We start from the raw sequence: 17,178 nt of genomic DNA on the forward strand, positions 1-17,178 counted from the left end.
AAGTTCAATGGTACATATGTTAAGATCTATTTGAATTATAAATAAATGTGGTCTTGGTTATCTGCATATTCATTAAGCAAATCCTTGAGGGTACTAGATTGTACAGAGAAATGGAAGTCATTGTGACATGAGACCATTCGTTGATGAATTGAGTCCTTGCAAGATCACTCCCTCCTTGCATCTCACGTAGGGGACCCCTGACTGTCTGCTGCCCAGTGCATTCCTGTCTCCTCTTAGTCTCTGCTTACATTCCAGCGTATGACAATGGTACAAACAGAACACAGATGAACTGTGATAATCCCAAGTCTTTGCAAATGGCAGCTGACTTGCAGTTGATAAACGGTACTAGAAAACTGCTCAAATTTCAGGCAAAGCCACTGAACAACGCAGCTCCGACAGACTCAGACCATTAACAGCAAAGGGAAAGGTGACGAGGTGATCACCAACAGACACAAAAAAGGATGTGAACTTCAAAACATTAGTGCCATGGGGAAAACTGGTGATGACCTCAAGTATTTTTGCACCGGTTCCTTGGATGATCACGTTTCAAAGGGCCAGAGAGAAGGATATCTAAATCACGGTTCCACTTGAAGAACACTTGATTCATGTCTTGTTCGTTACAAGAATTTGATCTGAAGTTAGGAATATGCTTTTACAGTTCTGCTTAGCTTTCATGAGAAGAGCCCCACTCAGACTTCCCCTGATGTCAGCTCCAGGAGATCACTCCAGGGGAGCTGCTTCTGGCAGCAGGAGCTTCCCAGGAGGCAGGGGAGCTGGGGTCTGACCCCTCGGGAGGCCAAGGGACCTCCAGTGACAAGTGCAGCCGTGCTCTCTCAGGGCTCTGAGAAGTCACTGACAAGCTGGGAGCCTCTGCTTGGTTCACCGCTGCCACTGCTCCCAGCTCCGAGCCGGGGACCCGCCAGCAAAGGACAAACAGCTTGGCTGCCTGCCCTCAGCAGCCTCATCCTCTGATACCTGGCGGCTGCCACTCCCAGGACACCGGGAGGGAAGTACAAGGCAAAGGTCCGAGAAATCAGCTGAGACCTCTGGTCCTCTCCTACTGGGATGCAATTCAGTTGTTCCAAAGTCTTTTCAAGGACAAAAGAGTCCTAAAATGATCATGCATTTGTCAAAAACCTATTCACACAACCAGTGGGGGTGGGGGTGGGGATGGTCTCTGGCAATTTTAAAATAAAAGCACACCACTCACAGTCTTCAAATATCAAAGCTGAAAAGGCACTAAAGAGACTTCATTTTGTAGACTGCAGTTGACAAACTTGTGTGGAGGCCCACAGGGTGAACAGTTTGCATTTTATAGACCCTGCTGTCTTTGTTGCATCCTTCAACTCTGTCACTGTTGCACAAAAGCAGACACAGACAGTGTGGGAGCACATGTGTGTGGCGAGATTCTGATGAAGCTTTATCTATGGTCACTGAAATTTAAATTTTACTAACTTTTCACATGCTTAAAAAAATTGTCTTTTTTGATCCTTTCAACCATTTAAAAATGTAAAAACCGGGGCCAGCACTGTGGTGCAGCGGGTTAAAGCCCCAGCCTGCAGTGCCAGCATCCCATATGGGCACCAGTTTGAGCCCCGGCTACTTCACTTTTGATCCAGCTCTCCGCTATGGTCTGGGAAAGCAGCAGAGGATGGCCCAAGTGCTTAGGCCCCTGCACCCACATGGGAGACACAGTAGTTCCTGGCTCCTGATCAGCTCAGCTCCGGCCATTGCAGCCATTTGGGGAGTGAATGAGCAGATGGAAGGACTTTTCTCTCTCTGTCTCTGTATCTCTCTCTGTAACTGTGCCTTTCAAATAAATAAAATAAATTAAAGAAAAAAAAAGAGCTATCACTTCTTGGCCTTTTGGCTAAGATCAAGTGTAAAAAAAAAAGAGTTAAAACATTCTTAGCATGTGGTGGGTAGGACCTGGCCCACGGCCCCAGTTTGCTGGCCCCTGTCCTATGCCACTCTTAGACCCAAGCACAATACGCAGCCTCTGCCATGTACACCTTACTTATCTGCTCTCTGCTTTATCTAAGACCTGGATTCTCTTAACCCTAAAGTGTACAACTAAGGAGCTCTATAAATGCTTTCTGCATTTAAGGAGTGACATTAAGATCTGCCAGGAACATGTAATGGGCCACAGTTGAAAGAACACTGCCACAATGAGCAGTCAACAAAAACAATCAAGAGAAAAACAGAATGAATTTGCGAAACTCACTGAGTTTGAAAAATAGGCTTTATTTTAACCAGTGGTGTTATCTGACATCCTCTATGACATAACTGCTTACAGCCAGTTCATGAATACAAATAAAAGAGCAGTTTCCCTCATTCTCTCCCGTGTCTTCTGTTCCGAGAACTCAGGAGAATTACGCTCGGAAGCCAAGGCGCTCTCGCGAGCTCCAGCTTAAGAGTCCGGGCTCCTGGAGCACGCAGCCTCCTAACACGCATGTGATCACGTGTGCAAGGACCCTTGAGAAGCAGTCAGCGCGGTACTCTGTAGGAGACCACGCCAGCACGTATGACCAGCCATGGCCGACACAAGTCACCTTGCTCTGCGTGGTGAGGATCTGACCGCCTGTCGAGGTGAGGCCTTTCCATTCCCCTTCCTTTCGCGAGGGGCAGACTGGTGGTGGTGGTGGGGTGCAGTCACAGCAGCCCTCCTCTTCCTCCTGGCTCCAGTGGACTGGGGGTCCCCGACCCTCTGCACTCACAGAGAAACGGAGACCCCCTGGCCCGAAGGCAAGGGTCTGTCACACAGCCAACACTGCAGGTGGCTCTACACTTTCTTATTCCACAACAGGCTTAAATACGTGAGCTCCTCCTGGAGCAAAAAAATGCCTGAAATTGGGGAAAATTACAAAAACAGCTCTTCTTCCACCCCTGAGGATATTTCTTCTTTACAAAGTTGAAAATACAAAATATCAAAATAATTTGCCCTTTCTCCCTACCAGAAGGAACCACATTCTCAAAGGATTCCTGCAATATATAAAATTCTGAAAACGTGTTTCTTTCCGAACCAAGACCAAGAAGTCGACCAAATGTTCAGCTGCCGTGAAGAGCCTCTGCCATACGGGGTGGGAAAGACACCTTGTCACTATTTTTCTTATAATCGTATTTAGAGAGAGATAGCAAAAGGAGTTTCTGGCTTTATGAGCGTTTATTTTTTCACTTTGATTTTCGGCATTTCTTAGAATCGATTATTGGAAGTGAAGACAACTCGCGTCCCAGAGTTTGGGACATTCCTGGGAAAAGCCCTGATCTTTCCCGTGTTGGCTCCCCCAAAACAGCTTGTAGAAAACCAGGGGGCAAGAATGAAGATCTGCCCACCCACCTGCCCCATCTGTTCCTGGTCTTCACATCAAGAGCACCTGGAGCACCGACTGTGTTCCAACACGAAACAGCACGGGGGCTGCACGGGGCTGCACAGAGGATGATGTCACTCGCCTACAACGTGAGCTGCGGTGACACAGGGTCCGAGCTACCCGAGAAGGCTTCGCTGACAAGCCTGCCTGGCACCAGGGCCTGCCGAGAACAGGACGAGCAGCTGTGCATGCTCAAACAGCAAGACGTGCGAGATTCACCCTCACTGTGCTAGAAACGGAGAGCGCGTGGGAAGTGCACTGACGGCGGGAACCTGCTTCCCACCACCGAGCCAGTGCACTGGAGGAGAGGGGTAAGCACAGGCACGTAGCGGCTCCCGCTGGCAAGGGAGGGGAGAGACGGACACACATGCACGCGCGCAGATGCACACACGGCCACCTCTGAAGGCCGCGCGTGGCCGTCCGACTGCCCTGTCGGCTTGCCTGGCTCAGAACTTCAGCAGCTGCAGGCTTTGAACTACCTCTACTCACTTCTCTTCTCTTAAGGCACAGACATATTTACAGTTTCAACCGCAACCTGTGAAGTTCTGGAGCCACACTAAGCGAGTCGATCCGAGGCCGGTGCGCATGAGTCGGTTGGTCCTTTGTGGCCGTATCCATCTCCGAGGGATGGCTCCAGACCTGAAGCAGCCGGAAGGTGTGAGCCTCCTCCCCGTGCCGCTGTGGGCTGTGGGCAAGTCCACCCCCACCATTGGAGGGGGCGCACAGGAGAGGCCAGAGAGGCCAAAGCATGACTGGGATCAGGGGCGTTTTCATATTTCTCACTTTGCATTTAACTCATCCCTAAGAAGAGGGCAGCTCTCATCTGCCTGAGCCAACTCTCAGGAAGCAGAGCAGGTGGAGGCTGCTAGGGACTTGCTGTAGAGTCACACGAGGCTCTCACGTCTCACAGACACACACATGCACACACACTAACGCACACATACACACGTGCCGCACGCACGCACCCCTTCCACCATGGAGGAAATCTTTGCAACGAGAGGCACTTGAATGATATTTGGAGAGTTCCCATGAAAAGGCCTTCCCCTCACAGTGAAGTGGGGTCACCAGAACAGAACCCGGGTGCTCAGGACTCCATCTCTTCTTGGTCGAGGGGTGGCGGCACGAAGCTGATGACTTCATCATAGGTCAGGCCTGGAATCGGGAAGGAAAAGTGAGCCGTGAGAATTCGGGCCGTTCTCTTCGCTGGCAGGTGCTCTGACGTCAGGGATGCAGATCCCCACTCCCTGGGCGGGCTGGTGGTTCAGGGCGCTACTTCAGCTGGCTGCCTTACCGACTCCATGGGCTACTCTTGTGGGGCTTACGGCTACACAGAAGTTGGAGGGCATACACGGAGCTGCCGAGGGCCCCCTCTTTAAAGCTCTCTGAGAAAGGTGCTGGAGGACCTCTCCTGGAGCTGCGGCTCTGCACTCGTGTCTTATGGAAAGACTATGAGCTTGGATAGAGGAGTCGTGGCTTCTATTCCTGGCTGCATCCCTAATGAGGTGTAAGGTAACAGATAAGAGGTGAATTCCCTCATTGCGAAACTGTAAAACTGCCCTCACCCTACTTATCTCAGAGCAATGCTGTCTACACAAAGGCTCTGAGAACCTCGAAGTCCTTTGCAGACGGGAGAGGCTGTGCACAAAGCCAGGCCAGACAGAAGCATCCCAAGGAGACCTGGGATTGCTTGTGACCATTGAGAAGTTTTCATTGGCCACCTGGAGAAGATTTTAGAATCTGAGTTCTCGTGCCCGATGACCATCCGGCTCCCAGGACTTACTTTTCCACTCGTCTATGAGCAGGTCCCTGCTTTCAAAAGACTGATCGTAAGGGTCAGCCACCGGCTCGTCGTCCGGATCGTGGTACTGGGCAAAGTAGTCGTGCGCGAGGGCTTGGGCTGCTGTGATTCTCTTATCTGAGTCCAAAACAAGCATCTTCTCCAGCAGGTCAACGGCTATGGGCGCCACAGATGGGAAAGACAAAAAGAAGAGGCTCTGAAGCATCTGGCAGCAAAGCACGCCGCAGCAATACGCAAACACGCAGTTCCAGGCCGCCGCTCCCAAACGAGGTCCCCCCCCCAAACATCTGCTGTAGGGTATACGAGCTCGTCTCTGCGTTATGTGCGTATGTGCAGGTGTCTATTTCTACCTTGAAGGATACAAGACTAAAGGACTGGGATTCTGTTTGAACAAGCTTTAGTGGAATGCTGATGTCAACAAGTCTTTTGAGTCAGCACAGGGAGTTGGACACGTGGAGTCCAACAGTGAGGACTGCCTTGCCTAAAATTTGGGGCTGACAAAAGGTTAAAAAAAAAAAAAAAAGAATCAGAACAGAACGATAGTCAGGGGAGCCACCAGCATACAACAGCTTTTTCCAACATTCTAGCTCACGGAGCGCCTCTCACAGATCCTTGCCCTGGATGACAGCTCAGATGAATCGCACACAGCCCAGTGTGAGCATGCCAGGGCACCTGCTGGAATCCCACACACCCTTGATCAGTCTGTGGATTCATCCCTGGACCTGGAGTGGCCCAGCAGAGATGTGACATAATCACCCAGAACTGCCCAACACTTCGAAGAGCAGTAAAGTTGTCATGGCAACCCTGAGACGCTGGCAAAATCACCATGGAGGAAGTACTTAAAAAGGGAAGCCCACCTAGCTTCCATCCACAACTTCTAAAGAGGTCACCATGGCCATCGGCTGCCAGGACCCTCATGATGAGTGACGACTCCCCCACCCCCCAGGACTTCAGGGAAGTCAGCGAGTCTCCGGCACTTGGCACTGCACCACCATCTTCAGAAGTGAGAAGGCCGCCTATGCTGGCTGTCACGGCACCACTCCCCTCTCCACTGCACTGGGGCCCTGCCCTGACCCTTCTGTCCCCAACACCAAGCAGCGCTGTCCTTGGCACTCTCCAGGAGTCAGGGAGTGAGGGCTTCAGGGAAAGCCACTTTTCTGGGCATCAGACACTCCCATCAGCCCCCAGCGTAAGGAACAAGCAGAGGCAGCACATCTTCATGGCTGTCCATGCCAAGGACTGAGTGGGTGCTGGTGGTGGGAGGGGACACGGAGCCACCCCTTGGATTTGAGGTGGCTGACTGGTTAAGTCTCTGAGGGGCAGAGGAAGAAGAAGGAAAGGGAAAAGCACGCAAGGGGGGAGCACGGCCGGATCTGCAGCCCCGGTGGCTGCGGGCAGAGCACAGCACTGCAGGGAGCACCATCCTCCCCGCCTACCCCGCCTCAGCTTGGGACGGCACGGACCAGCGAGGTGTGAACACGCCATGGCTTTCTTCTCTACCTCTTTCCTCCTGCCCCAACTGTCTCCCCAACCTCCTCCCCTTTCTTCATTATGCCACCCGTCTCCCCCACCGGATCCCGTGAGCATAGAAATACAGCAGGTCATGGGATTCTGAAGAAGTCTGACAAAATCAATACACATAGTAAGTGCCGTACGCGTAGTCATTACCTTCCCAAATTTAATTAATGATACCCTTTTTGGTCAAAAAGAAAAACTCTCCTTCATATCCCTAATTTATGTCGTAACCAGTTCAGTATTCATGAGCTGAGAACAGGGTCACTTACCCAAGGGGTTGGCACCAATAAATACATTTGCAAAGTTCATCTTCGGCATCTGGGTCAAAGACTGAATATAGTTTCTTGCCTGGAAAAGCAAGGGTTTTCAGAATGACTTTGGTCAGTGACGTTACTCATCTTGTCAAGCAACACGTGTTAACTGACAAAGCGCGCTCACTCCAGGGTTTATGACTCTTTCCGACACTTACTGGAGACCCCCTCTTACTGCCATCCTAGCGTCTCCCCTTCTGGGCATCACCTTTACTTAGTCCTGCTCTCTCCCAGTTATATCTCAAGTGAATGAGAACGCTGAACCAGTTCAGTTCTTTTCCATTAGCTTTCTGGCCACAGGATAACATGCTCAAAAACCGAGGTCCCGAGGCAGCCCTTTCTCAGGGAGCCTTTCTCAGCAGCTAAGATGGGCGGAGGGGTTGGTACCCCTAAACAAAGCCCAGGACCACAGTCTTCAGATGGTGCCAGCCTCAGCAGGTGCTCTCAGCTCATCAAAAGGATATTCAGGCCTTTGCTAACAAAGTTACCTTGGTAACACAAAAGTGAACAGAAGCTTAATATGTTCTGCTAAGAGGCTCAAACATATTTTTAAATAATCAAAAACAATCTATAGTGGGTAATAAAGAATAATGAAATTGAAATTACACGGCCTATGCAGAAATTCCTCCCCTACCACATACAAGCTACAGCTACCTGCCAGGCAGCTCTCAACCAGTGTATCTCACTTGTAAAATACCAGTACTAGTATCTGGCTTGCCTACATTGCACGGTTGTGATACTCCAGCACGCGACACTAAAACTCCGCCACAAGTAGCACGTGTGTCACCAGGACAGCTGCTGCACGTTTGGTCTCTCTGGCACGACAGGCTTGAGTTCTAATGTGGAGCTTACCACTCATGGCCAGTTAAATTACTCTCTTTAAATCTTGGATTCCTCATCTGTAAAGTGGGATTCATAAGAGTGCCAGACCTGACAGGACTGGAGAGACAAAAGCCAAGGACCTTCTCAGCATAGCACTTGGTTCCAAGTGGGGCCTAGAGAAACACTGCCTGCTCTCACGGGCACTCTTAGAAGGAGAGCGCGCTTTTCACCACCTCCTCGAAATCTCCATTCCAATACAGTCCAAGACTGAAGACGTCTACATTTACGTACACAAGGTCAGAGAAGGTTCTGGTTGTGGGGGCCACTTTACCTTCTTGGTCATTGTGCAGTGAGTAGAATTTTGAGAAGCAGCTGACAGTCTTTCTGATCTCAAAAGGAAAGTCCTAGGACCTGAACACACACACGACGGCAAACCTTTCTAGTCGGCCATACAAGGGTGAAGAGTAAATAGCGGAGAGAGCCCCGTCTCATGCATGGAGCAGCAGTCCTCTGGAAGACCACCTGGACACAGCTGCCGCAGAGGGCCTCGGCGACCCCGGCCTGGTTCCCAGAGGCACTGAGGGTCCCCATCAGTTCCCAGTGACAAAGCCAGGCTGAAGAGAACCAGTAAGGAAGGCACCTAGCCCTTTTATCCCCTATTATTTACGTATTTATTTGTTTGTAAATTTAGTACCAATTGGTGTTGAATACTTTAGTTTTCCTTTTTTTTAAAATGAAGACCCCTCTTTTGGTCATTAAAAAAAAATAATAGGAGAGCGAGCCCAGGAACTTTGGTGAACTGCCCCTCTGCCGAAGGTTACTAGATGGTAACATTTCCTAAGGACAGGCTTGGTATCTAGGAAGAAACACACAGCCTCAAAGTAACATCACTTTCTGTTTCCAAGCCTGCAAGTTACATTCTCAATCTCGCAGGTTTGGATGACATTTTATCCCCGGATGTCCACATCCTGCCACAGCACACAGGCATTGCCTCAGCGGCTCCTCAAGGCACTTGCAAGCATCCGGAGACACTGCTGGTTACACAGTGGCAGGACGAGGCTGTGCCCTCCGGCACTGAGGAGCCCCTGTTTGCTCTCACCTCATGGCTTGGCATCCTGTTAATGAGATAAGCAGGGGGTGTCCCCGTCAGACGCATAATCTGCTGAAGCTGGTTAATATCTTAGATGCCTGGTCAAGGGCATTGTTAAACATACAGTGCAAAAAAAAAGTAACTTTCAACTCAAGTTCTCGAAAAAAGGTCAAAAAACCACCCCAAAACAGAACAAACAAACAAACAAAAAAAACCCTCTACTCCCCACCCACCCCAGGCCATAGCCCAAGGCTGCAGGTCAGTGAGTGCTTCTGTGAATGGCTGGCCATGCAGATACAAAAATCTGACTCTCTTTGGTTCCAGCATCATCTTTAATTTTAACTATTTTTGGTTCCCTGGAAACAGACTGCCAGCCAGAGAACTAGATTTTCAAGTTCTGATGGCTAAACCCTGTTTGCCTGTGGGGTAAATGCGCATGACTCAGCAACTTTTAACTCGACTTCAGACAAGACAGAATATCTAAGAGATCCTTACACGGAGGAGACTACATTTTTATAGCAGGTGTTCTTCAAGGAATCTCCCCTCCAAAGTAAGACACGGGTGGGTGTGTTGGTTGACTAACACTGCCACGTTTCAAAGACATTAGTAGTGATATGTTTAAAGTACATGCTGCAAACACACACTGGTGAAGGCAGAAAAGGAAAGATGGGGGGAAGTTAGAGGCTAATGGCAACAACAAGGTCGAAGTCACAGGCTGCCGGTGGTATCATGGCATGCCACAGTGGTTTCCTCTGCAAGTCTCTCTAACATGTGAAAGGATTCCCCTCACTTAGCAAACAGCCCAGAGCAAGTGTGCAAAACAGCAATTATCTGATAAGGGCAAAACTATGAGGTTTCCCACATGCACAAGCACACAGGTAAGTTGTTCCAGCAAATTCTCTCTCCTAACTGTGCTATCAATGTTAAATAATTCCCGTGTGGGGCCGGCACTGTGGTGTAGCGGGTAAAGCCCTGGCCTGAAGCGCCAGCATCCCATATGGGTGCCAGTTCTAGTCCCGGCTGCTCCTCTTCCGATCTAGCTCTCTGCTATGGCCTGGGAAAGCAGTAGAAGATGGCCCGAGTGCTTGGGCCCCTGTACCCACGTGGGAGACCGGAAGAAGCTCCTGGCTCCTGGCTTTGGATTGGCTCAGTTCCACCAGTTGCAGCCATCTGGGGAGTGAACCTGACATGGTTCTCTCTGTCTCTACCTCTCTCTGTAACTCTTTCAAATAAATTACATCTTTAAAAATGATAATAGGCCGGCGCCGCGGCTCACTAGGCTAATCCTCCGCCTAGCGGCGCCGGCACACCGGGTTCTAGTCCTGGTCGGGGCGCCGGATTCTGTCCCGGTTGCCCCTCTTCCAGGCCAGCTCTCTGCTGTGGCCCGGGAGTGCAGTGGAGGATGGCCCAGGTGCTTGGGCCCTGCACCCCATGGGAGACCAGGAGAAGCACCTGGCTCCTGGCTCCTGCCATCAGATCAGCGCGGTGCGCCGGCCGCAGCGCGCTGGCCGCGGCGGCCATTGGAGGGTGAACCAACGGCAAAGGAAGACCTTTCTCTCTGTCTCTCTCTCTCACTGTCCACTCTGCCTGTCCAAAAAAAAAAAAAAAAAAAAAAAAAAAAAGATAATAATTCCCATGTTCCAAAACACAAATGGGAACTGTTAGTTTATAGTGCATTTCTACCAAAGGCACAAGTGATGAGATTTTTAAAATCCTCACCATAATTCAATAAATCCCATTTTTGTTCCCTTTCTCATGAACTATTAATTCCCTCCTGCAGCTGAAGTGTTGTCTTATAACACCACAGCCAAGTAATCATTTTTCCACTACTCTCATCCCCTGAACTCAGCTCCCTAGTGGTGAGATTACTGCTAATGCAGGTTTTAGGCCGGCCATAGGGAGAGGCCCACATGTTCCTGCCTTACAAGCCCTCCAAACCAAGACAGAGGCCTGCAAATTCAGAAGATAGTAGGAAGTTCTCTTAACATTGTCACAACAAAGTTTAGATGTACCTTTAAACACGTTCCATAACAAACAGTACTTGCATACCGAGAGAAATAACAAAAGGGTTTTAAATACCAGGTTTTTTTTTTTTTTTAAGATTTATTATTTACTTGAAAGGCAGAGTTACAGAGAGATCTTCCATCCACTGGTTTACTCCCCTAATGCCTGCAACAGCCAGGCTGAAGCAAGGAGCCTGAAACTCCATCCGGGTCTCCCACATGGGTGGCAGGGACCCAAATACTTGTGCCAACTTCTGCTGCCTTCCCAGGCACATTAGTAGGGAGCTGGATCAAAAGTGAAGCAGCAAGTCTGGCGTCGTGCTGTAGCAGGTTAAACTGTCCCTACAACACCAGCATCCTGTATGGGTGCTAGTTTGTATCCTGGCTGCTCTACTTCTGATCCAGCTCCCTGCTAATGTGCTTGGGAAAGCAGTAGAAGGTGGCCAAAGAGTTTGGGCCCCTGCACTCACGTGGGAGACCTGGATGAAGCTCCTGATTCCCAGCTTCAGCCTGGCCCATTCCTGGCCATTGTGGCCATTTGGGGAGTGGACCAGAGGATGGAAGACTTCTCTCTCTCTGTCTTTCCTTCTCTTGTTGTAACTCTTTCAAATAAGTTAATAAAAAAAAAAAAAAAAAGTGAAGCAGCCTGGACTCGAACTGGTACCCACATGAATTGCCAGGTTTTTGTTGATTTTTTAAGTGGTTACTATATGTGCACTTTTAAGACAAACAGGTGGGGCTGGCACTGTGGCATAGATGCTGCGGCGCTGGCATCCCATTTGGGCACCTTCATGTCCCAGCTGTTTCTCTTCCGATCCAGCTCTGCTTGTGACCTGGGAATGCAGTGGAAGATGGTCCAAGTGCTTGGGCCCCTGCACCAGTGTGGGAGCTCCTGCCTTCTGCCTTCTGCCTTCTGCCTTCTGCCTTCTGCCTTCTGCCTCCGGATCAGCCCAGCTCCAGCCACTGAGGCCATTTGGGGAATGAACCAGCAGATGGAAGACCTTGCTCTCTGTAACTCTACCTCTCAAATAAATAAATAAATCTTAAAAACCAAAAACAAAAAGCAGGTAGTAGGGCACTGTCACTAATATCAAATTAATCTTGTCTATCCTTTTGAAGGTTTAAACAAATTTTATTCACTTGCCAAAATTACACAGGGGAAACAAAATGCTTCTTATACTTAATGGAATCTTATTTGAATAAACTGTTATTCTGGTTCTCAATTATGCCCAGTGCTACCCCAGAGCTGCTGCAATGTATGACATGCCCCATTTTACATAAGATAAATACATCTTATCATTAGGTCATATACCCAGTGTCTCCCTCTTAGAAATAAATGATGGGGTGGGGAGTGTTGGGTGGGTTGCCACAATAGTTAGGATGCTGCTTGGGACACTTGCATCCCCTATCGGAGTGTCTGGTCAAGTTCTGGCTCCTGTGATTTCAGACCATGGGCACCCTGGGAGGTAGCAGATGATGGCTCCAGTGCTTGGGTCCCTGCTGCCACATGGGAGACCTGGACTGAGCTCCAGGCTCCTGGATTTAGCATGGTCCAGGCCTGGCTTCTGTGGGCACCGGGGAAGTGACCCAGCAGACAGATGTTTCTCCCTCTGACTCTGCCTTTCAAATAAATAAAAATTTTTAAAAGGAGACCATTTTTTCTTAAAAAAAAAAAAAAAGATGGATTAATAATAGGCAAATACTCTTGTACCCACACTTTGTCTTTTAGAACTTCTTGTGGCTAATAGCACATAGCTATAGGCAGACAGCTGGGGTGGAAGACAGGGGGTAGCACCTGTCCATAGGCAGATGGCTGGGGTGGGAGAGGGGGCAAAAAAGAGCTGCGAGGAGTCACTCCCAGACAGAGAATAAATTTGCTATCTCAGTCCCATTTATACTTTCATTAATTACCTGATCTTCCCAACCCTCCTCGTTCCTCTCGTCCTCCTACTGGCCAATCTTTCTAAGCAAATGCAGTCTGATTTTGTTTAGTTTTTTAAAAACACTCTTCTTTCTAAGTATTTCTCTCTCTTGATTCACTCTAATCCAGCTTCTGCATTTCCTAAAGCAAAAGAAAACACCTCTTCAGGCTGATGATATAGTCAAGAATTCTGACACTGGGTGTTGTGGCTTAGTGGGTGGAGCTTCTGTCTCTGGTGCCTGTATCCCACATGGACACCGGTCAAATCTACTTCCATCCAGCTCCCTGCGAATACTATGCCGGGGGGTGGGGTGGGTGGGCAGTGGAGAATGGCCCAAGTGCTTGGACCCTTGCACCCACGTGGGAGATCCAGGGTAGGCTCCTGGCTTCGGATTGGCCCTGCTCCACCCATTTACAGCCATCTGGGGAGTAGGCTGGTGGATTGAGGATCTCTCTCTCTCCTCCCTCTCTCTAACTCTGCCTTTCAAATAAATAAATAAATCTTTAAAAAAGAGAACTCTGACACTGACTTTCAAAATTGCATGCAACTGCATGAGACGACTGTTTAGATCACGGTGTCAGGACATCTGGGCTCCATACTTGGCTCTGCCAAATGACTCAGTGTGTGACTCTCCACGCTAGTGCTTCCTTATCTTAAATAAGTAAATGAAACAAAATGAAACAGAGCCAGCACACCCTTCTGCATCTCTCAGAGTGGAAACTGAGAGGTGCACTGCACTTCGTGGCTGTTTTAAGAGATGCACTAGATACACAGATGCGGTGCTCTCGGCCGGGATATGATAAACAGTTGAAACTCACCTGCTCGTGTCTGCCTCGAGCTTCCCAGCAGTCTTCCCAACTGGGCAAAGCGCCCCTTGGTGAGAAATGATGGGAGAGGGAGCCAGACAGGCACAGCTGGGCTGGGCTCTACAGCTCTTTCTCCCTTCTTTTCAACTGCTTGGAGGCAGATGGAGAGGGAAGGGAAGAGAGGCTGGGCTTTTGGAGTCTTTCTCACATCTCTGGCCCAAAGAAATGGCCAACAGCAGGAAATCATAGCCCAAACATGCCAGAGTCACATTCCCACGGCTTCTGCCTAAGCCCCGGCTTGGAGGCTGGGAAGTACCAGCTCCAAAGCCTTTTCTCAGCTTATTCAGCTCGGGATTGAAAGGAAGGGCAAGGGAGGAAGGTTTGCGGCCCTGCTCCTGGGCATCTGGGCTACCAGGAGCAGAGGTGTTTCCTCAGAGTGGTCTACAGCCTGGGGAGAGAGGTGGCCTTGTCGGGAACAGGCACTCTACACAGACATGTGTCTTGTCTACTCTAGAATGATAAAAGAGCAAGTGGCCTGCAAAAGGGTAATTGTGTGCAGCCAGCACACGCTTCACTCTTTTAGTCATGAACTTGGACTGATGCGTGGCGCAGCTCATGCTCTGAGAACAAGCACCATCCAAAAAATGAACAGAGCTCATGAGCGTATGTGAAACTTCTGAGAAAAACGAAGTCAGGGCTTGAGAGCGGACACAGAAATTTCCCATTGGTTCCTTGGAAAGAATTAAAATCTCCAGTCTGGTTGTACTGGGATACCGTTGCCCATTCGAGGCTCTCATGGGCCAAGTACCCAGGCGAGAGAGAACAAAAGTCACTCATGCATGCTAGCAGGCACAGGCGTGCAACGCACACACACACTTACAACCTTGTCTCAGAAGCCAGCACGCCAAGGGCACCCGTGCTAACAAACATACCCAGGTCAAGGTCACAATGACGGAAAGCAAGAGGCACAGGTCCCCACCAGGGCAGATAATTACAATCAAAGCATCAACTCACAGACTCTGAGGAGATTTTCTTCAAAAGCTCAGCCCCTGGGGTTCCAACGAGTCTTAAAATGAGCTTCAACTGATCAATATCTAATGGTGGACTATAAAGGAAAATGTTGGGACAAAATAAAAATGAAAAGCAAACAATAAAAACAAAACAAAGCAAAAAACAACAACAACAAAAAAACCAAAACAAAAAAACAAACGAAACACCCCAGGAACAAAAACTGAAACCCCAAACCAAGCCAACATGGTGGATTCATGTAGGTCAAGGCTTCTGCAGGGTGGTCACTCCGAGTGGGCCATGTTGCTCCTGTATGAGGATTCAAAATGCTGCCACACACACACCCAATCAGATTCATTTTGTGCATCTGTCAACATCACACATCAGGAAAGGGAAGCGACTTTACCTGCGTTCTTAGCTGCCAGAGATAGCAGGGGAAGACACAGAAGTCCACACCTACCTCACCTCCAACAAAGCATCAGCAGCCAGTCAAGCAAACAGCACTGGTCAGAAGACGGAAGCAGGCACAGCAGCTAGAGGGGGACATTCTGTCTGCGCACATTCCTCTAAGCGTGGCCTAAGGATGTCGCAGTGTGACAGCGGGAGGCCTGCTAGGATCCCAAAGCCTGAGGGCTCTGGCATGCCCTCTAGAAACTCCCCCCTCGAACACTGAGTGACAGCCAGCAGAGGGCACTCTCCCACTACATGTTCTCTGCAGAGAACCACGCTAAAGCAGAAGGTAAGAGGGTTCCACCTTGAGAAATGCAATATGAATATACAATGCCCCACAAACTCTATACATCCTCGGCTCTAAATATGAGGCCAGAGTGCTCAAAACTTTATTCTGGCAGCGGAGCCTCCAAGGTATACCCAGAATGTCCATGCACATAATAAACAGGAGACAAAGCCTTCCCACCTGTTCTCACTGCTTCTAGTCTTGCCTAGAAAGGCAGTTTAAAAAGGAGGGTGGGCGCCACAGCTCACTAGGCTAATCCTCCGCCTGCAGCACTGGTACTCCGGGTTCTAGTCCAGGTTGGGGCGCTGTTTCTGTCCTGGTTGCTCCTCTTCCAGTCCAGCTCTCTGTTGTGGCCCAGGAGGGCAGTGGAGGATGTCCCAAGTGCCTGGGCCCTGCACCCGCATGGGAGACCAGGAGGAAGCACCTGGCTCCTGGCTTCGGGTTGGCGCAGTGCGCCGGCCATAGCGGCCATTTTGGGGGTGAACCAACGGAAAAGGAAGACCAAGGAAGACCTTTCTCTCTGTCTCTAATTCTGCCTGTCAAAAAAAAAAAAAAAAAAAAAAAAAGGGCAGGGGACTGGATATTACAAAATAGCTTTTAATGTTCTCCGTGAAAGCTGATTTTTTTTACCCACGACTATACTGATATTCAGGGGGAGGGAGAAGAGGATGCTGTCCTCTGACCCAAGCCAGCGTCAGATCCTTCTCCACTTCCAGTTTCAGTGTAAATGTCACCTCCTGGGGTCTCACATCAGCAACACGCTCGATGACATGGTGGTCCAGGATAACTTGGTTTGTTATTGTCTGTCACCTCCACTGGCGGTTACAGTTCAGTGAAGGTGGGGACCCACTTATACCAGCGCTCAGCCTAATATCCTTACATGACAGGCACTTATTGTCTTCGAGGGGAGGGTAGGGCAGGATGGGGGAAGAGACTTGGGTTTAAGATTTCACATGAGAAGGCAATATGGTACAACTTAACTGATGGCTCTTGCAAGCCACTGTTGCCTAAGTTACAGGAATTACTTACGCAATAAAACAACTGGCATCTTGCCTCTTCCCCTCTCCGCCCCACATAAAATGGGCCAAAAGGGAAGAAAATTCTAGACAGGAGTCCACAAACCTCAGCCCACTTTCTGTTTTACAAATAAAGGTTTATCGGAACACAGTTATGTTCACTCATTTATACACTGCTGATGGCTGCTTTCACACGACACTGAGCAGAGGTAAGACAGAAACCATATGGTTCCAAAAGCCCAAAGTATTTACTGTGTGGCCTTATGACAAAGTGTATGCCATATTCCATCCCAGACCCAAACAAGTCCATTCATATAAGCTATTTCTAAATTAATACTATTAGAGAATTTTGTCATCTACAAATGGCAAAACTTGGTGTGTTTTGAAAGTTAAGATGCTAACACTGGTTTCTCAGTTTGACGTATTGACAAGAACAAAAAATTTGAAGCCCACATTTATAAGAGGACACGGCAGGGATGGGGTAGAATGGATCTTGTCTTGTTCCAACATAATCAGGTAAACTGAGTAATTTTAAATGAGCAACATAATCAGATTACATTAGGACAGAGGTCAGGGGCTAGTGTTGTGGCACAGCTGGCTAAACAGCCATCTGTGATGCTGGCATCCCACATTAGTGCGGGTCTGAGTCCTAGCTGCTCCAATTCTGATGCAGCTTCCTACAAATGCGCCTGGGAAGGCAGCAGAAGGTGGTTCAAGTCCTTAGACACCTAAACTCACGTGGGCGACCCAGATGGAGTTCTAGGCTCCTTGCTTTAGTCTAGC

The 17,178-nt window shown here is 49.2% G+C and overlaps 1 protein-coding gene across 2 annotated transcripts in view; it reads right to left on the minus strand.

Moving 5' to 3' along the window:
- Positions 1-2,224: 2,224 nt before the first annotated feature.
- The window catches only part of MAPK14 (mitogen-activated protein kinase 14), an 82,092-nt gene continuing 67,138 nt past the window's right edge, over positions 2,225-17,178 (minus strand). Inside the window, exons 9-12 of one of the 2 annotated variants that reach the window (XM_002714646.5) lie at positions 8,914-8,993; positions 6,951-7,029; positions 5,149-5,322; positions 2,225-4,520 (exon numbers count right to left, since the gene is read on the minus strand). In XM_002714646.5, coding sequence (XP_002714692.1) covers positions 4,453-4,520; positions 5,149-5,322; positions 6,951-7,029; positions 8,914-8,993 — 401 coding nt within the window. In that variant the 3' untranslated portion in view covers positions 2,225-4,452. Of the gene's footprint in view, positions 4,521-5,148; positions 5,323-6,950; positions 7,030-8,913; positions 8,994-14,649; positions 14,730-17,178 lie in introns of both variants that reach the window. The other variant, XM_002714645.5, reaches the window with a different exon arrangement.

The sequence above is a fragment of the Oryctolagus cuniculus genome, chromosome 5, assembly GCF_964237555.1.
Source record: "Oryctolagus cuniculus chromosome 5, mOryCun1.1, whole genome shotgun sequence".
Classification (NCBI taxonomy): domain Eukaryota; kingdom Metazoa; phylum Chordata; class Mammalia; order Lagomorpha; family Leporidae; genus Oryctolagus; species Oryctolagus cuniculus.